Source organism: Symphalangus syndactylus, chromosome 11 (genome assembly GCF_028878055.3).
Source record: "Symphalangus syndactylus isolate Jambi chromosome 11, NHGRI_mSymSyn1-v2.1_pri, whole genome shotgun sequence".
Lineage (NCBI taxonomy): Eukaryota > Metazoa > Chordata > Mammalia > Primates > Hylobatidae > Symphalangus > Symphalangus syndactylus.
In genome coordinates, this window is record NC_072433.2 from 42,603,131 (window position 1) to 42,628,294 (window position 25,164).

Below are 25,164 nucleotides of genomic sequence, written 5' to 3' on the forward strand. Positions count from 1 at the left end.
TATCCTCTGTACCAGCACACTAGTACCTGAGTGCTGACGCTGGAATTGCTGGCTTATGGTGAAAATAAAAAAGAAGACACTTTTAGATGGTATTCTGACCTTAAATTCTCTGCAGTTAATGCAGCCTCATATTGCATGCATGCCACTGCTGATACATTGATGGACACAGGGCTTCTGAGAGGAGGAGAAGCCAAGGAGCCATTTGCAGAATAACCAGGAGGTGTCCCATGGGCTTCATGTTCTCAGGACTTGGCTTTGTCCATCACCCAACGAAAGCACCCTGAGACCCACTCACAAGGGAGGTTCGAGGTCTTGTTCTCAAAGGTTCTCCCCATCTTCAATCCCCAACTTCTCATTCAATAAGAGAACAGAGCTTCTCTCTAAAGAAAGCACAATTCAAGCCCCACCCAATCTGAGTATGCTTCAGTCTTACTTAACAAAACTATCACACCAAATACCCCCATTTCCGATCCTAGAAGAAATGGGAATGAAGAGAGTGACAATCTGATCTCTACATTCAGTGAGTTCTAAAATAATGCTTAAATGGCTCCAGGATGACCTCGATCTGAAGACACAGAAATTTCAACGGTGCATTCTCATAGATGTCTCCCTAAGACAGATGATCCCTTCAACTCAAGAAGGAAGATTCTGATGTTCTGGTGGTGCTGCTTCCCCTGCGAATACATTGCAGATCACTGCAGGTCAAACAGTGGCTGCATTTATTAAAAAGAGGATTCGTAGGAGGCAAGACGACCAAGGCTGCTTCTCACATGGCACCAAGGTGCTCATCTTTAGCAGACATTAATTCAGAGACACAAGGATGCAAGAAAGTCATTCTTGTGTGGCTGAAGGGACCCAGAGCTGTGACAGAGCAAGAATCATAAAAGAGAGTGCAGGAATCATGTTTGAAAGCAGTGGAGCTTTATATAAAAAAAAACAAGATCTCCTTTTATACAAAAGCTGTATCTGTGACTAACGACTTTTTCACTGAAAATGGCTTCTGTTTCACCATCCAAGGGAAATTATTATCTACAAGGAAAAGGATCTAATATTTTATTTTATTGTTTTCCCCCATGAACAGACACAAAAGAACTTCATCACAACTTCATCACAAAAGCTTCATAATTCTATTACTTGAACTTGGACCCTCTTACAATAAAAGTTTACCTAGTGTTCCAAAAATGAGGGTCTGGAAGAGAAAATTACATCATTTCTTCTTACAGAAATGGCTTTCTCATTTTTTAATCAACAAGCATAAGTCATCTCCTCTTGTTGGTGTGTTATTTCCTGAAATTGTATATGATGGGTTTAGAAAAATTTGAAAGGAGAGTTTTGAAGTTTGCTAAATGCCCACCATCTCCATAACCACTCAAATCAGGCTATTTTTTATAATTCCTTTAAATTAAATATCTTTGATAATAAATGCAAATTAAGGAGCAATAAATTATAACTTCTAGCCTGACCGGTGACTAATTATATATATTATAATTAACTATAGTTTCCAACACAAGGTATTTATCTTAATAATCATCCCATATCCATTAGCATATCTCAAAGGGTTTTTGTAAAACAGCATTCACCATTTGAAGAGCCATCTAAGGTTCCCCCTTTGGGCTATGAAAGGGTCCAGATTCAAAAGAGATGGAATTACTTTAAAAAGAAGTCTGGGCTAAATATAAGTTGAGAAACTCAGATTATAGGCATAAAACCCTGATTTAAAAATATTTATCCTAAATATACCCTCTGACCATCACTAAAGAGTCTTTAGGTTCTAAAAATCTACAATTTCCATGAATCTGCTCAAAATATCTTTAGCCCTCCTAGGCTCTTGTGAAGGCATCAATCAAAATTTGGGGTTATGATCTGAGCTTTACCAAGGGAATCTATCAGATTTTTCAGAAAAGTCTCTGATCTTCTTCTATGAAAATCAATAAGGAGAACCAACTGCTGGTGGTAGAAGGAATGAAATGGCTCCCACTGACTTCATTCTTATCCTTGCTCTACTATTTGTTTTAGAAACTTAAGTATCCCCCTGACCCACAGTTAGTTGGTGGTGGTAGGAATAAAACGTCTCCCACTGACTTCATTCTCATCCTTGCTCTATTATTTGTTTTAGAAGCTTAAGTACTTCCCTGACCCACAGTTAGTTGAGCTCTTGGAATGATAAATAAGGCAGGGAAAGCCCACACAGGCTTTTTGAGACCCAGTTATCTGCCAGTTTGTTGTAAAATTGAAAGTTTTGCTTCTTAGATTTGCTATAGAGTTCGGGGGTACATCTAAAAACATGAAAATGGCCCCTAGGTTCTCCCCTTACTCAGCCCGCAGCACCAGCGCTTCTTAGAAGCCATCAGAGCCTCCTCCAAGGGTTTTTCCTCTGGTTCTCAGGAGTCTCTGGCATGAACGGTTAAGCCTTCTGATACAGCTGGTAATCCAGTTCTGGCCAGTATCACTGCATTTTCCAACTGCCCCTGGGTAATTGTCCCAGGGACTTAAATAAGTTGGACCAGCAGCCAAAGGCACCACGAAGGTCAAACTGCAATAGAGCGTGCCCCGATTTTATCCGAGAGATTGATGCGCAAATCACCTTGATTTCGATTTGGCACCGGTGTTATAAAATGCACTTGCAATCACCGATAACATGTAAGATTAGGCCCCAGCATGGGACACTGTATTTTATACCCTCCGTGGAGTTTTCCCTAATGCAACCATAAATCAGCCCACAAAGCAGGGCGTTTTGTCCATGTTAATAAAGAGGACAGTGAGAAACCCAGGGTGCCTTCAGGTGGAGACATTTTTGGAACTTGGAATGAGCCTGAAATCTTTAGCTTGTATCAGGGCCACCCGGATGCAACCTTCAGGGGACAAACCACAGTGGGAGCTTTCAGGGAAGTCACAAAAGAACAGTGACTACAGGATCGCCCAGCAAGAAGTGCATGAGCATGGCCACATGGGTGCAAAAATGTCCATTTCTGAGCATTTAAGCAGAGAGTCAAACTCTTGAGGTAGGAGAAAAAGTACCAAATAGAAACCAAAGTTGTTGTAACACACATATTTCAATATGAAAAAGAGACTAACGTAGTAAAAAGAGATGGGAAAAAAATAAGCAATTCAATCAGAAAACCACAGTTTGCAAAATAACTTTTGGCAGTAGCTACAATATGTCTTCTTCTATGTCTTTCCTGCCTGGCCCCACTAAAGGCTTTCATCAAATTTTTATTATTTTGGCCAGGCATGGTGACTCAAGCCTGTAATTCCAGCACTTTGGGAGGTTGAGGTGGATGGATCACCTGAGGCCAGGAGTTTGAGACCAGCCTTGTCGACATGGTGAAATCCCGTCTCTATTAAAAATACAAAAAAATTAGCCAACCATGGTGATGGGCACCTGTAATCCCAGCTACTTGGGAGGCTGAGGCACAAGAATAGCTTAAACCCGGGAGGCAGAGGTTGCAGTGAACTGAGATGGCATCACTGCACTCCAGCCTGGGTGATAGAAAGACTCTGTCTCAAAAAAAATATTATTTTTTAAGAAAACAAGTACTTTAAATTATTTTTTTAATTCACAGAACCCATAGCCATAGTTTTATACAACAATTTCATAAGGTGTCCAGAGTGTTAGATTTCACTATCTAGAAAAGTTTAACTCAATATTCAGGGAAAAAAAATGCTTGGAACCACCAAGCTCATCTTCACCTTGGTGCGGTGGCTTAAGCTCAGCCCCAAATTCTCCTTATGGAAACTGCTCTGCTCTTCTCCCCACTTCTTTTCCCCCTCAACAACACCACCCCATCCACCTATCGGAGTCCAAACCAGTGGGCGTCTGACCTTGCTCTGTGGGGCTGGGGCGTAGATGGGCAAGGTCCAATATGCCTGGTGTGGGTCTACAAAAGAAGAAGGGAAAATCTAGGTTGGAAAAAAACAGAGAGAGAAGTAATTACTTGCAATGTTTCTCCCCGCTCCCCCACCCACCCCACCTACATTTTTATTCTTCTAGAGCTTCGAGACTTCTCCTTTAATCTAAAGCAAATAAGAAAATGTCTAATGAAAATGATTCCCCTGTTGGGGGCTATGCAGATAGCCCTTTCTCCCAAGTAAAATAGAAACCAACAGGCTGAATGTGCAAGAAAAATTTATTCCACTTAACGCAACTAAATCTCCCTTCAATTTCAAGAAAAACTGATTAAAATGAAAGACACGTCCGAGTCTTTTATAAAGTTTCACATTTGTATTTTTGAATGCCATTTAAGAATGAGCATGAAGTAGGTCTGAAATGGAAGAAACTAGAGAAACCCAGCTCTGTCACTTGCAAATAAAAATAACTGGCAGCACTGGCCAAGCAGGAAGCATGCTTCTTAGCGGACACCATTACATACTTTTTCTTTTAATCAAAGTGGAAAAAGCACATGCCACTTCTTCTTTTTTCTTTTTTAAGAGATGATATCTCATTCTGTCATCCAGACTGGTGTGCAGTGGTGCTATCATAGCTCACTGCAGCCTCCAATTCCTGGGCTCAAGCGATCCTCCCACCTCAGGCCACTTATTTTTTGAACCATCCTTTCTCTAATGATATCTTATCAAGCTAGGAAAAAAAGTTACTAAACAGAAATTTGCATTGAGTTTAGAAAGGGGGAGAAAACTGACCTTTTTACACATTTTAAGAGCTCAGAGTCTTGAGGATAAACTTATGTTGTGGTATCTGGCTTCATTGTATCCAAATTAAACTCTCCAACAGTTTTAGACAGTTTACAACAAAAACACAAAACAAAAAGATAAGAATAAAAGGAAACTCCCTGCTACACTCTGCCCAAGGTCAAGATGTCAATTTGAAGTAACAAAAAAAGAGAAACAAAGTAGAAATCACATCCTCCTTAAAAAAAAAAAAAAAAAAAAAAGGAGGCTGGGCTCAGTGATGAGAGAGAAACCCAAACCCTGCCCTGTGCAGTGGAGCCTGCCCGCTGTCCAGCACAAGGTGAAGGGCTTAGGAGCCTCTGCCCACCTGTGGGCAGAGCAAACCATGCCCAAACCCAGGAATAATTTTCTCACTGAGGGGACCTCACTGACCCAGCTGAGTGGGCACACCGAAGAATCTTCTTTCTGCTTCCAGGCAAGAGGGAGCTTTTTCCAGGCAAGAGGGAGCTTTGTGGTTGTCGCTGGCAGGAGAAAGGAGGCAGATAGACGGGATGTAGGGGAGCAGGCACAGACAGAGAAGCCCTGGCTAGCCCAGTACCAGGACCTGGCCTCTGTCTCCCGCCCTGGGCCTCCCAGGAACATGGGAAGCTATGTGATTCCCCAGCCAAGGGCCAGGAGGCTAGCCTCCTTGTAAAGTGTGCCACCCAGGGCTAGAGAAGGGGAGTGTGCATACTTCAAGTCAGAGGGCAGGAGGCAGAGGGCATGTGTGAGACAGCTGCCCCAGAAGAACCCCTCCCAGGCAGGATACATTGTCTCATCTTGTCCTCACCAACTTCTCCCTATGGGATATCAGAGAGGCTGAGAGTCAGGGGACCTGATCTAACCTATGCTGGTCATTGCTATAGTGAGCCTTGGATGCCTTGAAAGTTAACCTGCAAGGCCCTCAGTTTCCTCACTGGGGAAAGGCAGTGCTGATGGCCTACTTGGGCACCTGGGAGGCTCAGCCACCTGCAAGCTCTGTGACAGGGAGGGACACCTCCTGGCCAGCAGCTCTATATGGTGAGGGAGGTAGAAATCCTTCCTGTGAATACTACTGAGATTAGACTGGCTAACTGAGATAATGCTGGTTAAACACACACACACATGCACACACACACACAGCCTGGTGGCTAGTGACCCGGCACACAATAAAGCCCAAAGGTAACACAAGTTTGTTTGCATATTTGCTCATTTTCTAAAACACTACCCTTCAAAAACAGGGACTCACCATATCTGAGTGTTTCGAAAGTCTTCCTCCTCTGAGGGTCTCTTTGATACCTTCAGGAGAAAAGTCAACCGCACCCGTGTTCAACGACCTCCATCAGTGCCTGCTCCTGTGCTTGTGAAGTCTCCCAGATCAAATCGGGGGGAAGGAAAGCCAATAAAACATGCACCAGATGTAATAATCCCTTCTAGGGGTGACACCTCCAAATGGCAAGTGTTGGGGGATCAGAAAAAATAACATTTTAAAAGATGGCTTTTGAAAGCAATAAGGTTATATGGGAGGCCAGGTTACGTCTGGAAAATCTCTGTATCTTCCTCTCAATTTTGCTGTGAACCTAAAACTGCTCTCAAAAGTCAAGTCTTTTTTAGAAAAAAACTGTAAGTGGTACCTTGACAGAGCTCATGAATAGCCAGTGGGTTTGTGGGGCTTGGCCTTTAAGTCCAGGTGACAGCCTCATAACGGGTTCCAAAAGTACTATATCCAAAACCACAGGAGCATGGGGCACCATGGCTCACCCCTGTAATCTCTGTGCTTTGGGAGGGAGGCCAAGGTGGGAAGATCTCTTGAGCCCGGGAGTTTGAAACCAGACTGGGCAACATAGTGGGATCCTATCTCTAAAATGTATTGTTTTTTTTTAATAAAAAAAAGAAAATAGCCAGACCTGGTGGTGTGTGCCTATAATCCCAGCTACTCACTAATCAAGGCAAGAGGATCCCTTATTCCCTGGGGGTTCCAGGTTGCAGTGAGCCGTGATCGTGCCATTGCACTCCAGCCTGGGTGACAGATTGAGACCCTATCTCTAAAAAACATACTTTAAAAACAAAAGAAAAAAGAAACTCTGAAGAAGCAGTGGGCCTGACAAGCAGCATTCAATCCAGGGATGATGAAGGCGCTGGTAATGTTGAAATACTGTTTCTAGCCTAACAGACTACACTCAATATAAAAAGTAGATATCGTTTTAATATCTAAACATAACTAAGTTAATAGATTAGACATTGTAAGCAGACATAAGAACATTTATTCCTTGCATCCAAGAGTTAAAGGACTGATGTGGGCAGGGACTTGGGGAATGTAAAGAGTTAATAGATGTCTGGCTCTTACTCCCTCTGTCTTGTCCAGGAAGGCAGACCTACCCTGAGGGGACAGGACAGGAGGGCTGAGCATAGCACACACTTCTGTTTTCTTTTCATGCTTGCACACTTTTACTGCATCTGTTCTGTGTGTGTGTGTGTGTCTTGTTCTCGCTGTTTCTTCTCTCTGGCATTGTCCCACCCCCTCCTCTGTTTCCCTCTGTCCCCATGACTCCCCACCCCCCACAGACACCATTCTGGATAATTATAGTTTATTGATTCTCCTGGTGTTAGCTGCCCCCGGCACCATCTTCCTCATGTTAGCTGGGGCACCTTCCCAACTCCATCACAGCCCGCGTTTCTCAGGAGGCAAAGCACTCCCAGCGCTAATCCGGAGAGAGCTGCTGCCTGGATCAAGGCCCCTGGAGTCCCTCTGGGAGGTGAGCCTGAGCCCCTGCCCCCAACAAGGACCCCAGCCCTCCACCCCGTGGAAGCTGAGGCTGAGCCCAGAGGGCAACTGAAATAATAGTCATAGCAGTAAACATGTATTGTCACTTACCACATGCCAGGCAAGTTCACAGGCACAGTCTGCACATCCTCCCAAATCCCTGGGGGAAGGGGCTACTACTCATCACTGTAAATGAGAATAAGGGAGGTGCAGGGCTCCCCAGAAGTCACACAGCTGCTTCGTGCTGCAGCTGGGATCTGACCCCCAAGCTTGCACACACAGATCTCCAACTGTCTCCTGAAAGAAGCAAAGACCACTGAGGTGTGGGCCAAGCAGATGGCATGGGGTGAAGGAAAAATGCCCAAGATGCTGACTTTTAAAAATGCATTCTGAGATGAGCGTGACTTGCAGATTCTCCGCCCATTGCCACCCAGAAAGAGAGGGTCCCCGGCCAGCTTGAACCAGTGCCCCAGCTGTGGAGGGAGACAACCTGGCTCCCAAGCTGTTTACTTCTCAGCCATAAACAGGAAGGCCATAAAAGGGGCCCTTTTTGGTCAACCACTCAGGGGCTTCTCTCTCCTCCTCCTCTTCCTTTTCCTCCTCCCAAGTACGTGTCCCTAGGCAGAGAGAGTGTTTCCTTGAGGCTGCTACCTCCCAAGTGTCATTGTCTCTTTGCCTTAAAGAACCTCCTTTGAGCTGGAAATTCCAACTGTTGAAGTCACTACTGAGTTGCAGAAAAGGTAGATGCTTTTGCCCAGCCTAGAGAGCTCAAGGACTTGTGGGGTACAGTGCCAGGCATGCAGTAACCTTTCTGATCTCCACTGGCCACTTTGAAAACTAATGAATAAATAGAAATGGCTCCTTTTCTGAAAAGAGAAAACTGCAATTCTAAAAGAAACCTGGAGAGGAAGTGATCAAGGTATTCAGAGGTGAGAACCCCCAAAGGAAAGTAGACAGCACATCTCTAAGAAAGTTCTCTATCACATTCTTTCCCACAATCTTCTGCAAAAAAAAAAAAAAAAAAAAAAAACCAAAGGTAGAGAGAGGGATTCCACAACAAAGCAGAGTTGCCCTCTTAGAGACACACACAGTGCGTGTGGCTTTTTAAAGGTTCTGAGAAGTTCTGCAGCAAAGGACCTTGGTTCATTGCATAATGTGTTTTCCAAATGTTTTTGCCCACAAGATTCTATTTCCACAAGTGGTTCATTTATTCTTATGACATTTCAAGTCCCCTTTGATGCTTTGAGAACCTCTAGGTTAATGCATGAGGTCAGGTGTGCTGAACGTTCACTGGTCTCATCTCGCCTTGACTTTCCTTTTCAGTCTTCATGTTAGGGCCTCTTGGACATAACCTTTACTTTTTACTGTCTCCACTCCCCAAGAATGAGCTGAGCCCCACAAGACAACTGAAGAGATGAGGCAGATGGAAATACCTGGGCCTCTTCAGGGAGTTATCAGGGAATTGCTTTCTTTGGATCCAGGGAGATCTCCTGTTTTCAGGAAGTCTTTTTCAGCCTCTTCTCTCTTTGGCTCAATGATATTCAGCTAGATCCTGCTCAATCCCACAGGGCAAGGCGACACAAAAGCTTCTAGAAATGCATCATGTGAAACTATTAGTGTTTCCTTGAGGAGTATTTGTGTGTGAGTATGACAGCCTCATACAAAAATTTGGATAACCCTAGTAAAACATTTTTTGTTGAGACAGGGTCTTGTTCTGTTGCCCAGGCTGGAGTTCAGTGGCTCATTCACAGTTTACTGCAGCCTCAACCTCCCAGCTCAAGCAATCCTCTCACCTCAGCCTCCCAAGTAGCTGGACTACAGATTCCCACCAGTATGCCTGGCTAATTTTTTAAAATTTTTTTATAGAGACAGGGCTTCACCATGTTGGTTTCACCATGTTGTCCAGGCTGGTCTCGAACTCCTGGGCTCAAGCGATCTGCTCACCTCAGCCTCCCAATGTGCTGGGATTACAGGTATGAGCCACTGTGCCTGGCCACAAAACATTTTTGATGTGACTGAGTCCTTGAAAATCTGTGTGACTATTCTGTTTCCATCCCCAGCCCGGAAACATCCCCGACTCCTATCATCTTAATTCAGGGAAACTCTCTGGGAACTGGACATCTTACCACAGTCCTACCTCCCCACCAAAGCCTTCTCAGACTACTATGGCTATGTCACTAGCACATATCTGTTACTGGCTTGAATTTTTTGTGTTTTGTTTTGTTTTGTTTTTAATGAAAACTTGAATATTGTAAGGTCTCAAACTGATGAACCAAGCCTAGCTTACTGATGTCTTAGCTTCATGGTGTTTAGAAAAAGAAAAAGAAAATATTTCCATCGGTTGGTTTTACATTAAAACACTGGATTTATGGCCTCTGCTTAAAAAAATCAGAGGATCTCGCGAAGAAGGCCTACATTCCTCTTTTACAACCATCAGCAGGAAGTCAGAAGCAGTCTTCAGATGAAATAAATACCTTCAGTTTGCTGAAGTCCCCACCATTCCCTAATGTCACTTAGAAATAAAGACACTGAGCCATTTATCCCAGTTTTACCATTAACTAACTGGGTGATCTCAGGCAAGTAACTAAATCTCTCTATGTCTCAATTTTCTCTTCTGGAAAATGGAAAAAAAAAAATAAGATCCTGCCTATATCAGTTAGGTTAAATGAGGTTCACTGTGGTTAAAAAAAAACACTCCAAAATCTTAGTGAATTACCGTGACGAAAGTTTATTTCTTACTTACACTCCATATCTCATGCCAGTTGACACAGGGCAGGGTTAAGAGAGAGGTTGCTCTAGATATCATAGACTCAGAGTTCCAGGGCAAAAGAGGTTCCATCTTGGCACACTTTTCCATGGTCAATCCAGGGACCATGGGAGTCAGGGTTAGGAAACAAAGTGGAGAATCACTAAGTCTTAAGACTTCCACCCAGAAGTGGCACACATCAATTTCATTCACATCCCATTGGCCAAAGTAAGTCACATGCTCTTGCCTAACTTCACAAGGGGCAGGGAGCATTAACGTGCAACTAACAGACTAACTGTAATGCTTCCAAGCTCTTCTCTTTCATGGGGCCCTGTGCCTAATTTATATTTGTAAGTTGGTATTCCTTTCCTTCAAGAGGTCCCCACAAATTGGATAAGCTTTAAGCTCTGCAAAACCTGGATCCATTTCTGGACAGAAACATTTGTTAAGAACCCTGATGATTTCCCGACTACCTCATGGGCTTGCTGTGAGAATGGGGTTAAAACGTAGCACTTTCAAGACAGCGTTAAGCACTGGGTCTCTACTCTATGGGTATTGACTTTTATTATTATTAGGACAATAGTAACACTTCACAGTTCTGACTCTCATACTGGACACAAAACACACACACACACACACACACACACACAATTTGCTCACTAATGAATACTGGCTCATCAGGAAGCCATCACTAACCTCCACAGAGAATTGTCATATTTTAGGGGATCCTTGACTGTGACCTTGAGGAAGTCCTGTTCCTTTTCTGGGCTTCAGTCTCCACTTCTGTCCATGGGGGTTAGTGGGGAGTAGTCCCAGGTGACTTGTCTGCTCCATGACATTGAGTGAGGGGCCCCTTAAGGGCTGCGGGTACAGGTAGGAATGCTAGTTGTGGCGAAGAAAGCTAGAGCTGATTAATTATGCAGGCAGCCCCACCTCTGCAAACCACCCATCTGGGAGGTCAGCCTGCAAACATTGTTTCTCTTGATATTACAGGCCTGCGTGTCTTCGCCCTTAGTTGTCCGTATAAAGCATCCCAGCAGCCCACTTCCGGTGGCCTCATAAGACCCTGCCCCCACACATTGTCACTGGCTCACAGCTGTAGGTCCTTTTTCTAACAAGCTTTTCTGCTCAGACACAAGAGATGAAAGAAAGGACCTCTCTGATGAAGCAGTTGAACCCGCTGCTTGATGTATTCTTCCCTGAATTTTTTTTCATCCTCCTTTGCAAGCTCCCAATTGCAGTCTCTCCAAATGCCTTTTCCTATTCGAATGCAAAAGACAGTAAAGGAAACACGCCCCCACCCCATCCTAACTCACACACAAAAAAGCCCATTCAAGTCCTCTTCCCCCATTTCCTGGATGAGTGTCCTGGACAAGTAACTTAATCTCTCTGAGTCTATATCATCACCTGTAAAAACAGAGACACCTGCCCTGACCATATATGAGTGTTACATTGGAAACACCTTGTGAATGTAAAAGGGTAGAGAAGTGTACCACTTCTGTTTTAATTTCTCTGAATCGGTATGTAGTAGTTTTCTGTTGTTGCGAAATGAATTACCACAAATTTAGCAGCTTAAAACAACACCCATTTAATATCCCACAATTCTATAGGTCAGAAGTCCAGGCAGTCTCACCTGGACTCTGCTTAGAGTCTCACAAGGCCAACATCAAAGTGTCAGCCAACTGGATTCTTATCTGGGGGATTTGGGAAAGATTCTGCTTCCAATTTTTACAGTTGTTGATAGAATCCGGTTTCTTGTGGCTTCAGGTCTGACATCCCCATTTCGTCACTGTCAGCTGGGGGTTGGGGTTGGTCTTGGCCTCTCCAGGCTGCCCATGTTCCTTCTCATGGGGTTCCCTCCACCTTTAAAGCCACAGAAGGAACATCAAATCCTCACCCTTTCAATTAAGAGGTCATTTGATTGGGTCAGGTTCACCCAGATACTCTCCACATTTTAAAGTAGATTTACTTAGGGCTTTACTTGCATCTGCAAAATTCCCTCTCAGCAGCATTTGTGTTAATGTTCAATTGAGTCAACAGAAGAGGAGAATCTTGGGGGAAACAACGGCATTTTTAGAATTCTGCCTACCGTAACACAGCAATTCTTAAACTGCCTTCCACAAAGGTAAGATCATGATAGCTGTTCTGTGAAGAAAGCAGTTCATAGCCAAACTATTTGAAGAAACACTGAGGGAAACAGAGTGAAACCAGTTTCGTTTGCTAGTTTTTCAGTTCAGGACGTAGGAGAGTCATTAATATGCCATTGTATCTGGTGATTCAAGGCATGTAGTATTCCCCAAATTTATTAAGCTGTAGTATTCTTTTCTGCCAGAATATCTGCTATTCTTTATAACCCAGTTTGGGATACAATCATGCAGATTTAAAAAGGAATTTGTATAGGCAAAGACAGGATGATAAACAGGAAATTCCTTATATCTTTACACATCTGTGTTTAGAAAATTGTGACCTGATGGTAGGCTCATTATCTGTAGGTGCCCTCCGAGGCATAGTCCTGGATACCAGTTTCTGGAAGGAGTTAATTATCCATGGCCCTCCAAGGGGCCCCTCCACTCCACTTCCTCCAAGGGCTAGGTCCATGGTGTTGTGCCACTAGCAAGAGGCCTTCAGGTGCCATAACTGAATATGCTCACTGTCTTGAAGGCATTTCCCTGCCCCATGATTCAGTTTGCCTGGGATGAGTCTGAAAGGCCAGAGTGAGGTCCACAGAAGAGAAGGAGGGAGGAGGAGTTTGGGCACAGCATTCTGCTGAAACCAGGCACCTATCTGTTCATTGTCCTTCCAGGCTGAGCTTCTCTGATCAAACCCTAAAGCAGAGAGAAATGCCTCTTCTTGGAAGGCATGCTTCTAACAAGCAGCCCCTTCCTCTGCTGCCTCTTCTCCCTTCCCTGGGACAGGCCTGGCGCCACTTTTACCAACTGTCCCAGGGATATCTCACAGGCCAGACCTGTGGCCACTGTATGATTTAACCCTGTGCCTTTGGGATAGAAAATCAGTGCAGGTTTTATCATCTCTCCCCTGAAATCAACTCCAAAACAATTTTAGCCTTCAATCCATTCATCTGCCACTCTATGCTTGATTTCAAATTGTGGTTTGTTTTCTCTGTAAGAATCCCCTGGCCATCTTTTGGGTAAACAGCAAGTATGTTCTGGGCACTCTAATAAATTGCAACTTCAGACAGAAGCTTGCTCTTGCTGGAGGCAAGTGATTAAACATTTTAATAGCACAGCAAACTTATCAACAGGCATACCAAAAAAGAGAAAAGGAAGTGATTTTATTCTCCCAGCTTGTATTTCAGAGTATTTTACTACTGGGGTCAAATGTCTCTCAAAGATTTTTGAGGCCCAAATTTGACTTTGAAGAATCTCGAAAGGTTTCTAGAATGCACACTGCATCATGCTCTATAAAGAGCCCAGGATTTTCCCTGCACACGCCTAACTATCCAATTCAATATCACCATGGCACCTAAAAGGTTTTTAATATAGATATTAAATATATCTATATCATCACTTCAGTGAGAGCCTGAGCTGTGCTTTTTCCTCTGGGGTCTTCCAAGCTATTTGCTGCTGACATACACTATTAAAAATAAATCTACCCTGAGGAACTAGTCATTTTACATGGCATTAGGACTAATGTTATCATTTAAGTAGCTGCAGAGATTTGCCAACTACAGAGGCCCCAGATAACGAAGGAAACATGATCATGTGGGATAATCTTCTGTGCAGAAATGACTTTCATCATCTGTAATATGTAGTTTAGATGCTTATTTAAGATTTATACTATTGAACAAATATTGATGCCCTCAATAGAATAAAAAACATCAATGCTAGAGTTAGGTAAAAGATCAGATCCACTTCCAGTGCTTCAGACTTGGCTGGGTATAAAACAATATCCTTGAAATCTGTGTAGCGCAGAGGGGAAGAAAGAAGGAGATTCATTTCCATTCTACCACCTTCCACTTGGTAACATGCCAGGCCCTGGCATGTACAAATTTATAGCATCTATACAATAATTTTATAAAGGAGGCAATATTTTTATCCTCATTTTACAGATGAGGAAGCTGAAGGTTAGCACATTTTCTTAAACTGAAGTTTGAATAAGCTCACTGCTAAGGTACGGTAATATTGAGAATTGAACATGGCTCTGACTGCAAAGTCTGTACACACTCTACAAATATTGTCCTCTTCCACCATTTGCAAAAGGACCAAGATTCTGACTGCTTTTTCCACTCTACCCACAGGGTGGAAAATTGACAATGTAATTGATCATCTATTCATCCATGGATGCAGATGATTTCATTTATTCATCCATGGATGCAGATGATTTCATTTATTCATCCATCAATCAATACATATTTATTGAGCAAGTAATGCACCAGGCACTGTGTCAAGCACACAGCATACAGAATGGAAACAGGCATAGGATAGGCCCCAATCCCAACAGCAGAGATGGATGTGCACATGCAGGCCCTCCTAGTTTGGTGAAGTTGGATGCCCTTGTTCAATGGCTGCACAGCTCGATAAAGGCAGTGCCCAGGTCGTTTGCCTGCATAGTTTTGCAGCCCTTTTGATAGACCAGATGAGAGTGATGACTTCCTTAACCCCTATCAGACACAGAGCATCGCCTCAGCCTGACAAAGTGCTGGGATAACAGGCATGAGCTACCGTGCCCAGCTGAGATGCTCTTCAATCTTATCATACTTGGCACTCCCCCAAAATGCAGACATCATTACTCCACATGCATAAGTAGCTTCCGTTTAATGGCATGTTGTTGTTTACTGTTACACAGCACTATGACATCTATCCATTATTAGCCCACTTGACAGATGAAGAAACTGAGGCTCAGAGAGGTGAAGTGATTTATCCATGGGCAGGTAGATGGAGTGAGGCAGTGGAGTGAGAACCCTGGGCCTGATGTTTGACTCTCTTCACTTGTGCATGTACCTATCACAAAGGAAAACATCATCTGAGAGCTTACGTATTGCAGGCCGTTTGAGGAGGGTGCTGTTATTGTGCCCATTTAGGGTGAAGAACACAAGACACAGAGAGGTAAGTCACTTGCCTAAGTGCACACCACAAGGAAGAGGCAGAAATAGAACTTCAGCCTGAGCCTTCTGACTCCAGACAAGAAGGTTTAGGGTGGTTCTCATCCTTATGGGGTGGTTCTCTTTGCAAAAGGCAACTTGGGCTTGGTAATGATGCACCAGGTCTTCTCCGATCCTGATGCTGTCATTGTGGGGATCAAACCCTCATTAAAGAAAAAACACTGAAGAGGCCCTCTCTTTTGTCCATCTTTCCCCCACTGGCTTCTCAGCTGCTAGGATCCCTGCAGCCTCATAAGATCTGAAGCTCTTGAAACAGCCTCTTCAGAAAACTATGGGGATCTATTGTTATATTAAAAAACAAAAATAGGCAATTCCAACATCTTGAGAGGCTGAGGTGCGAGGATTGCTTGAGGCCAGGGGTTCAAGACCAGCCTGGGCAACATGGCAAGATCTTGTCTCTACAGAAAATTTAAAGATTAGCTGGGCATGGTGGTGCAGGCCTGTAGTGCCAGCTACTCAGGAGGCTGAGGCGGGAGGATCACTTGAACCCAGGAGTTTGAGGCTGCAGTGAACCATGATTGTGCCACTGCACTCCAGTCTGGGCAACAGAGTGAGACCCTATCTATAAAAATAACTTGCAGGAGGGTTCCAGTATGGTGGAGAAAAGAAGATGAAGCGAGGGCACCAGAGCTGGTACTGGGGAAGGCCTAGTGGCGATGATGTTAGTGTCTGGTTAAGCCGCATAGCTGGTCTGATGGGATTTGGCAAACTCCAGCCCTGTCTCATTTCTAGTCATTTTTACCTGCCGCATTTGCATATACATATGATATCTGTTATCCTAATTATATCTATTTTCCCAGGTACGGACAGACATACCCCAGAGTTGGGGTGCCCATTAGCAGATCACACAGGCCTCTGCAGCTGTGTTTTGATTAGCGGAAGAGATTCTTTGGCATCGGAGAACTGAAATCACCTTTTAGGGTATGATAAGCTCAGCCAAGCGTCTCGCAAGTGAAAATCAGAGGTTTCTCTAAGGAAGGAGTGAGAAAGACCATAAAGAATTAAAAGGAGAATAACCTTTAATGGTTTCAGGTGTGAACGCTCAGTGACGCTGAAGGCCTGCCATCCATCAGACAGCACCACGTTCCAGGATCTCTCCAGGCCCACATGCACCCCCATACATGCCTCTGGAAGGAGGGGACAGCCATGGGAGCCCCTCAGGGGGAGCTCAACTCACCATTTTTCCAGGCTGGGTTCCAGCAGGGAAGACGTGAAGGTGAAGAGGCCAAGGATGGCTGGAGGAGGGAGCACAAGAGTATTATGGATCATGATGCATGCCCACCTGCCTTAAATGACTTGCAAACAATATGAAAATCCTTATGCAAGTCACTAAAAGCCCCCTTTTATTCTGTATGGCTCAGGGGCTCCTTTTAGAATTCACGCAGGTATTTTCATGATTGCATGCTCTATTGTGGACTTGCATGCCCAAGCTCTCTCAACTTCCTTGCGAGGTGTCTTAGTCCGTTTGCATTGCTAGAAAGGAATTTCTGAAGCTAGGTAATTTATAAAGAAGCGGTTTATTTGGCTCATGGTTCTGCAGGCTGTACAAGAAACATGGCACTAGCATCTGCTCCTGGTAAGGCCTCAGGAAGCTTCCACTTATGGCAGAAGGGGAAGAGGAGCTGGCATCACATGTGAGAGAGGAAGGGTGCCAGGCTCTTTTAAACAATCAGCTCTCACATGAACTAACAGAGTGAGAACTCACTCATTATGGTACCAAACCATTCATGATGGATCTGCCCACTAGACCCAAACACCTCCCACAATGACCCACTTCCAACATTGGGGATCACATTTCAGCATGAGATTTGGAGGGACAAACACCCAACCCATATCAGGAAGGTTGTGCCTCTGTGCTGTGAATGTGGTCTATGGGTCAATACTTTAGGTGTTAAGTTGGTGAATTCTTCGTAATACATGGCATTTTCATAAGCCCTATCCTATGTGACCCTTGATAACTCAAAAAGGGAGCCTGAGCAGGTTTTATGACCCCTGCTGTACTGGGCCTAAAGGCACTTAGTAAGTTACCCAAGGCCAAACAGTCAGGCTGTAGTTGAACCCTCCCTTGTACCCACGTGCCCTAAGTTCCAGTCTGGTACTATTTACATTTCTCTGATTTAAACATTGCACACAGAGAATAGTGGAGGACTAGAGAGGCAGGGAACATCCAGGAGAGGGAATTCTCAGTATTTTTTTCCTTCTTCTGGAGGGAAGAAAAACCCTCCAGTGGCAGGGTTTCTCACTGGAGGGAGGAAAGCCCATGTCACTAGGAGGGGTCACCAATGATTTGTGGATTCAAAACACTCATCAGGGGAGTATTCTGGGTTGAGAAGTACTCATTCATTCATTTTTTTTCCTTTGACAAATATAGTCACGTTATGCATCACTTAATGATGGAGTACGTTCTGAGAAATGCATCATAGAGTATACTTACCCAAACTTAGATGGTATAGCCTACCACATAGCCAGGATTTATAGTGTACCTATTGTTCTTAGGCTACAAACATATACAGCAAGTTACTGTGCTGAATACTGTAGGCAATTATAACACAATGGTAAGTACTTATGTATCTAAACCAATCTAAATTGGAAAAAGCACAGTAAAAATACGGTCCTATAATCATACAGGACCAGTGTCATATATGTGGTTTGTCATTAGGTGGTGTGTGACTGTATTTACTGAGGACCTACTACATGCCAAGCATTGTTCTATGCAAATGAGATTCAACTGGAGGCAGACAATGATCAGTTGTGCTAAGGGCTATGATGAAAATAAAATATACCAGCTGAGACCAATTTAGCCAGGCCAGTCTCTCTGAAGAAAAGCATCTGAGCTAAGACTCTTCACTGAGCAAGAGCCATCCACCCAAGAGCTGGGAGAAGAGGTCTCCAGGCAGGGCTGCACTGTAGGCAGAGGTTCAGGAGCAGAAAGGGCTGGAGGCTTAAGAACTAGAAAAGCAGTGGGTCCGGCTGAAGCTGGCTAGAGCAAGGTTACGAAAGGCAGATGGTCTGAGATGAGTTTGGAGAGGGAGGCTGGAAAACAACTGGGCAGGACCTCAGAGGTTTTTTAGGTAGCCTTTAAGCTAACCCCAAATGTAGTGGCTTATAATCAACAGCTTGGTTTTTTAATTAAATAGATTAGAATAACAGTCAATACTGTAATATGTAGTAGTTCTCCAACCTTAGCATGTATCAGAATCACTTGGAAGGCTTGGTAAATCTCACAGAATGACCGATGCAGCTTACCTGAGGTTGGGCCCAAGAATCTGAATTTCTTTTTTGTTTTCTTTTTTTTTTTTTTGAGACAGAGTCTCCCTCTATCACCCATGACCTCGGCTCACTGCAACCTCTGCCTCCCAGGTTCAAACAATTCTCCTGCTTCAGCCTCCCAAGTAGCTGGGATTACAGGTGCCTGCCACCACACCCAGCCAATTTTTTTGTATTTTTAGTAGAGACGGGGTTTCGTCATGTTGGCCAGGATGCTCTCGAACTCCTGACCTCAGGTGATCCACCCACCTCGGCCTCCCAAAGTGCTGGGATTACAGGCGTGAGCCACGGCGCCCAGCCAAGAATCTGCATTTCTAATAAGTTCTCAGGTGATATTGAGGCTGCTGGTCCCAGACCGTTGTGAGAACCACTATATTAAGAATGCATCACATATATTACAGTCAAGTTTTATTTCTTTGAAACTCTTGTTCCAGTAATATATCTGTTCATGTGTACTGGATCCTGATGGAAAAGGCTGTTGTTTTTTTTTTTTTTTTTTTGAGATGGAGTCTCGCTCTGTCGCCCAGGTTGGAGTGCAGTGGCATGATCTCAGCTCATTGCAAACTCCGCCTCCCAGATTCACACCATTCTCATGCCTCAGCCTCCTGAGTAGCTGGTGGACTACAGGCGCTGGCCATCACGCCTGGCTAATGTTGTGTATTTTTAGTAGAGACAGGGTTTCACCATGTTAGCCGGGATGGTCTCCATCTCCTGACCTCCTGATCTGCCTGCCTTGGCCTCCCAAAGTGCTGGGATTACAAGAGTGAGCCACCATACCCAGCCGGAAAAGGTATTTTTTAAGGATGGGTTCAAAAAAGTTTGAAAGCCCTGAGTTTAATAACATAGGATCCTTCTTTAGAAGAGAAATTATCCTTTCATTTTTGTTTAGCTCTTGTTGCCCAGGCTGGAGTGCAATGGCATGATCTCGGCTCACCACAACCTTTGCTTCCCAGGTTCAAGCGATTCTCCTGCCTCTGCCTCCCGAGTAGCTGTTTCTACAGGCATGCACCACCATGCCTGGCTAATTTTGTATTTTTAGTAGAGATGGGGTTTCTCCTTGTTGGTCAGGCTGGTCTCGATCTCCTGACCTCAAGTGATCCACCTGCCTTGGCCTCCCAAAAGTGTTGGGATTACAGGCGTGAGCCACTGCGCCCGGCCGAGAAATCATTCTTGAATGCTGTAATTGGCTGCTGAGAATCTTGTGACTTCTATAAACATAAATAAAATAGTAAATATATGAATGGCCCAGGTATGGTGGTTCATGCCTAAATCAGCACTTGGGGAGGCCAAGGCAGGAAGATCACTCAAGGCCCAGAGTTCAAGACCAGCCTGGGAAACACAGCAAGACCCCATCTTTACAGAAAAAATAATTTAATATTATCTGGTAGTGGTGTCCGGCACCTGTAGTCCCAACTACTTGGGAGACTGAGGCGGCAAGATTGCTTGAGCCCAGGAACTCAAGGCTACAGTGAGCTATGATCATGGCACTGCACTCCAGCCTGGGCAGCAGGCTGTCTCTAAATGCATATGTATGATAATAGATTAAAGAATATCTAGCTGGAATACGAAACAAGATTCTCCTGTTGATGGCCTCACCTCAGCCTTAATTTATTGTCCTACTGAATCTCCAAAAACATTGGATTGCATTTTGGCATAGAGCCCAGGATCCCACTCTAAGCTGCCTGCCTCCCTATTCAGTGCTAGGGAGCACTCCAGCCACTCTGACAATGCTTTCAGGTCCTGGTTGCATCTCCACGGTGATGGCATCCTCCAGAGGACTCAGCCGCATTCAGTCCTTAAGATGCAAGCCCACGAACCCGGTTTGCCACACATACCTGTTGGACAGTTTATGTGACAGTTTCCTCTGCAGGTTAGCCCTGCTTCTCCTGTGAGCTGCACTGGTGCCAGATCCCCATGGGAAATTAGGGATAAATCCCAGCTTCTCCTTTCCTGGCCAGTTCTGACCTCAATTATAAAAAAAGTGTTAGATCCTCATTTGGTAGCAAACCATCCTGGTGGGGAAGTTGAGGGCTTATTTCTGGAATCCTAATAGAAAGGCAGTAACTTCTGGAATCTACAGTAACTCAGGAGTCTAGAAACGTGCATGCATTCATTCAGTAAATCTATCAAGTACCTACTGTGTGCAAGGCACTAGCAAGGTGCTATGACTATCCCAGGAGTGAACAGAACACACCCTCCTGCTGTACATAGTGGGTGCACTTTCTGCCTCCTTCCCCAACTTGCTAGGTGACTTAGGCCAACCACTGTCCTTCGTAGACACTTGGCATGACCAGTAGGGCACAGAAAGGAGCATGAAATGTTAGCACTGCAAAGTACCACAAGAGTGACTGAATCCCATCTCCTCGTTTTATGAATGGAAACTGAGGCTATGGTGAAGGAAAGGACTTGCTCAGGATCACATGGTGTGTTGCTGGCAGAGCTGTGTGGAAGGCTGGCTGAAACCTCAGAGACTGCCTCCCATGTAGCCTCCTTATGCTCCTCCCCATGGCCGCTTCCAATCCCCTCCTTCTCGCCTATCATGAAGATGGAAAAGTCTGTCTAGTTGGAAATACATGGAACTGCAGAAAGATATAGCGGGCATCAGGTAGTTGCTGTTTTTTTTTTTTGGAACAATTCAGGTTTAATTACTGTGACCTAGATGGTGTTCTAGAGAGAATATGGGTTGTCAGAGCCCAGGCCAGGGACAGAAGCAGCAAGGAGGCTCTGAACCCATCCAGGCAGAACCGACCCCCACCACTAAGGTAGGAGGTGGGACTCAATACCAGAGATGGGGCTCAGACACTGGACCAAATTGATGACTAGCTAAAACAGGAACTAGGCAGAAGCAGCTTTCCATAAGACATGCCCACCAGTGTGCCACATCAGTTTACCTTTGCATGGCAACACCCAGGAGTTATCACTCCTCTCCATAAAAATGACCCGATGGTGCAGAAGTTACTATGCTTTTCCTAGAAATATCTGCAAGAAACACCCCTTAATCTGCATGCAATTAAAAGTAGGTATAACTATGACTGCACACCTGCCCTGAGCTGCTGCTCTCAGCACACTGCCTACGGGGTAGCCCTGCTCTGCAGGAGCAGTCACAGAGCTGCATCACTGTCAGAACTGCAACACTGACACTTCAGTAAAGCTGTTTTCTTCTACCTTACCACCAGCTCACCCTTGAATTCTTTCCTGAGCAAACCCAAGAACCCTCTCAGGCTAAGCCCCAATTTGGGGCTTGCCTTTCCTGCATCACCCCTCCGCTTTCCATCTACTGCATTTCTGCAGACCACTCATGCACAGCTCAGTGGGTGTTACATATTTGATACTTGCCCAAGTCCACCAGTTGGAAAGAACCAACCTCTCCTCCTTAAAGCCACCAGCTTGTGTCTCTCTTTGGCACTTCTCTCATTCTGCCTTGCATGGGGAAGAATTTATTCAATCACTCACCTGACATACCTGTGCAGTGTCAGGAAAATAACTAAGTTCTGGAGCATCAGGGAGATCCAGACACAGCTCCCCACCCTCAAGAAGTCCACCCACTGGACAGGCCCAGTGGCTCATGCCTATAATCCCAGCACTTTGTGAGGCCGAGGTGGGTAGATCACTTGAGGTCAGGAGTTCGAGACCAGCCTGGCCAACATGGTGAAACACCATCTCTACTAAAAATACAAACATTAGCTGGGTGTGGTGGCATGTGCCTGTAATCCCAGCTACTCGGGAGGCTGAGGCACGAGAATCACTTGAACCCAGGAGGTGGAAGTTGCAGTGAGCTAAGATCATGCCACTGCACTCCAGCCTGGGTGACATCTAAAAAAAAAAAAAATTCACCCATAGACAGCTGTCACCATATACAGTGAGTGTGGCAGCAGAGGACCTCTGGAACCCCAGTGAAGGCCCTGAGTTGAGCACACATCTCTCTCCCCAGCCAGCCTTTGGTCTTCATAAGGGCATGGACTATGCCATGCCCTTTCGCCCAGCTCGGTTCATCACCACCTTCTGAAAGATTCAGCAGCTTCCTTGGGGAATCCTCCAGAAGAAGTGGTGAGAAGACAGAGCTCTCTAGTCCCCTTGGAAAACTGCAGACACAGCCAAGTCTACAGAATCACAAGGGGAATTCCCTTCTTTTTCTCCTGCCACCTACCTCCCTCAATGGCACTAGATGATTATGATGCAGCCTATGGGACTGTCCTCCCAGGACTCCTTTTCCAGGAATTGTCCCATCACTCCCCATCTCCTATCTTCTACATGGTCATCAAGGGAATCACCCTGTAAGTCCAACCTGACTCCTGACCACAGCCTCAGGGTTGGCACATGTCACCTTGAGCCAAAAAGAGATCTTTCAGGAATCCTTGAAATTAAAATAAAAGAGAGCCTCCAGTATCTTCGAGCAAGGCGTGAAGTGTTCTAGGTAGCTGCATTTCCTTCCATGAGGGTGTCAGAAATGGAAGAAGCCAGTGTGCAATTGGATAGGATGAACAGATGCTCAGCAGGAAGCTGGAAAAAAGATCACGTGTCCTGATCCCATTTGAAGCCCTCATTCCATTAGGTCCTGTTGCATCTTTTCTGAGATACTCCAGAAAAGTCTTCCTCTTTAGTCTCCCTCTTCCATAAACTGGTTCAACTTGAGTTTCTGTTACTTGCAACCCATGGCCTCCGAATGCTGCAATACTGCTCTGGGAAGTTGCTATGCTTACAAAGTGTCATGCCTTTGGGGGAATTTCTTCTCTATCCAACCCTCAACCCTACCTCAAACTGAGAGTCACCCATAGATGGTGCCATCCTTATATTAGAAGGAAACCAAGTCACAAGCTATGTTTAAAAACATCGAAAAATAACATGAGACTCTAATGATAATGGAAGGTGGTTAGCCAAGCTCCAGGGCAAGGTGTCTGTAATAGATGTCTTTTGGCCATAGATCCGTGAGATATTAAAGTCCAGGCTGGGAAGAACAATGAAGAAATAATTTATGTTCATTCTGTTTATACTACTGCATGTAGTAAAGCATTTACTAGCTAGAGAAAGAGTTAAACTTGACCACAGGTATCAGTATGGTAAATATATTGACTGTCCAGGGTCCTTGTTCTATGTAAAAGAGGAGTTAAACATATACATTGTTATTCCTCATAGTGGACCATGGTCAACTCCCCAACAACTAAGCCACCCTGTCACCTTGCAGAGGCCGTGCAGTTTTGGGTTTGAATCCAGCTCCAATGGTAGGTCTGAGGTTAATCACTTTCAGCAAGTGGTTTAGTAGTGGTTGTGTGATCCAATTCCAGCCAATAAGACTTAAAGAGAGGTTTGCCAGAGGCTTCTGAGAAAGGTATTTCATGCACTTAAGAGACAGAGAGAGAGTATGAAAGTCCACTCTCACTTCCGCCAACATGATGTGAACAGGGAAGCAAAGAGCTCTGATGCCTGTGGCTGCCACCCTGAAGCCATGAGGGGATCCAGCCTTCAGATGAAGCAGCTACAAGTCCCTGATGTCATGATGAAGGCCCTGGATTAATTCTGAGTGTGGGAGCAAATAAATGTCCATGCTGTTAGGTCCGTTTGAGTAGTGTATCCTATTACTGCCAGCTGAACTCATCCTAACCAATGCATTCTCTAATCAAAGGAAGAGCAGTGGCCAGGTGCAGAGCTCATGCTTATAATCTCAGCACTTTGGGGGACCAAGGCAGGAGTAGATCGCCTGAGCCCAGGAGTTCAAGTTTGCAGTGAGCTATGCTCATGCCACTCCACTCCAGCCTGGGCAACAGAGCAAGACTGTCTCTGGAGAAAAAAAAAAAAGAGCAACAATTTTGAGTGCAAATCTCAGCTCTGCCGCTTGCTGCTGGTATGAAATTGAGCAATTTATCCAACTCTTCTGAGCATCAGTGTATTAATCTGTAAATCGGGACATTAATGTTACTGTGGTGGTCATTGGTCAATTTGGACTATCTAGAATCCAGTCCCCCACCCTCAAAACTTTTTGGGGAGCTCCCCCAATGATATATGGTCTTGGAGAAAGATAGAGCCTGCTAAGTACTCTTGTTGCTTAACAGACAAGATCTCTTTTTCCTCCCTTGGCCCAGCCAAATGGCAGGTCTTGAAGTAAGCTCAGCAAATCTCAATTGAGGGACTTCAGGCCATGGAGATGATTGGAAGTTTTGTTGATTGTAGTAACAGAGGTGTCACATGGAACAGCCTTCCTGATTTTCTGGGGTTCCATGGATCCCCCTTCCTTTTCGCAACTTTGTGCTCCAGCTTCTGACAACCTCCTTCCAATAAACTCTCTCATTTTCAGAAAGCAAGTCAGCTTCTGTTGCTTGCAGCCAAGAATGCTGGCAGATGAAAGGGTCTTCTTTATAAGGCTGTGGCGAAGCTTCACTGAAATCACTCTTGTAAAGCCAGGCTCCATACACGTTAGCTATTGAGATCAGTACAGATTCAGATGGCCCCCACGAAGGGATGATCTGAGTTCAACACAAGGTTTTGATTGACCAAAAAGGGTACACAGTATCCCAGTTGCTGAATTGGCAAACTTCCCCTCTACACTTAACTTTGGCTGCTTGGAGTCTCACGCTTGCCACATTCACCATGAATTGGCAACATGTGATGAACACAACGGCATGGAGG

At 44.8% G+C, this 25,164-nt stretch overlaps 1 protein-coding gene and 1 long non-coding RNA gene across 3 annotated transcripts in view; both read right to left on the bottom strand.

The window, feature by feature from the left end:
- The window catches only part of LOC129457750 (uncharacterized), a 220,490-nt gene that overhangs the window by 178,382 nt on the left and 16,944 nt on the right, over positions 1-25,164 (bottom strand). The window lies entirely within an intron of this gene.
- The window catches only part of LOC129492615 (actin nucleation-promoting factor WAS-like), a 29,272-nt gene continuing 15,896 nt past the window's right edge, over positions 11,789-25,164 (bottom strand). Inside the window, exons 3-4 of the mRNA XM_063613092.1 lie at positions 16,454-16,511; positions 11,789-12,017 (exon numbers count right to left, since the gene is read on the bottom strand). Coding sequence (XP_063469162.1) covers positions 11,947-12,017; positions 16,454-16,511 — 129 coding nt within the window. The 3' untranslated portion in view covers positions 11,789-11,946. The remainder of the gene's footprint in view (positions 12,018-16,453; positions 16,512-25,164) is intronic.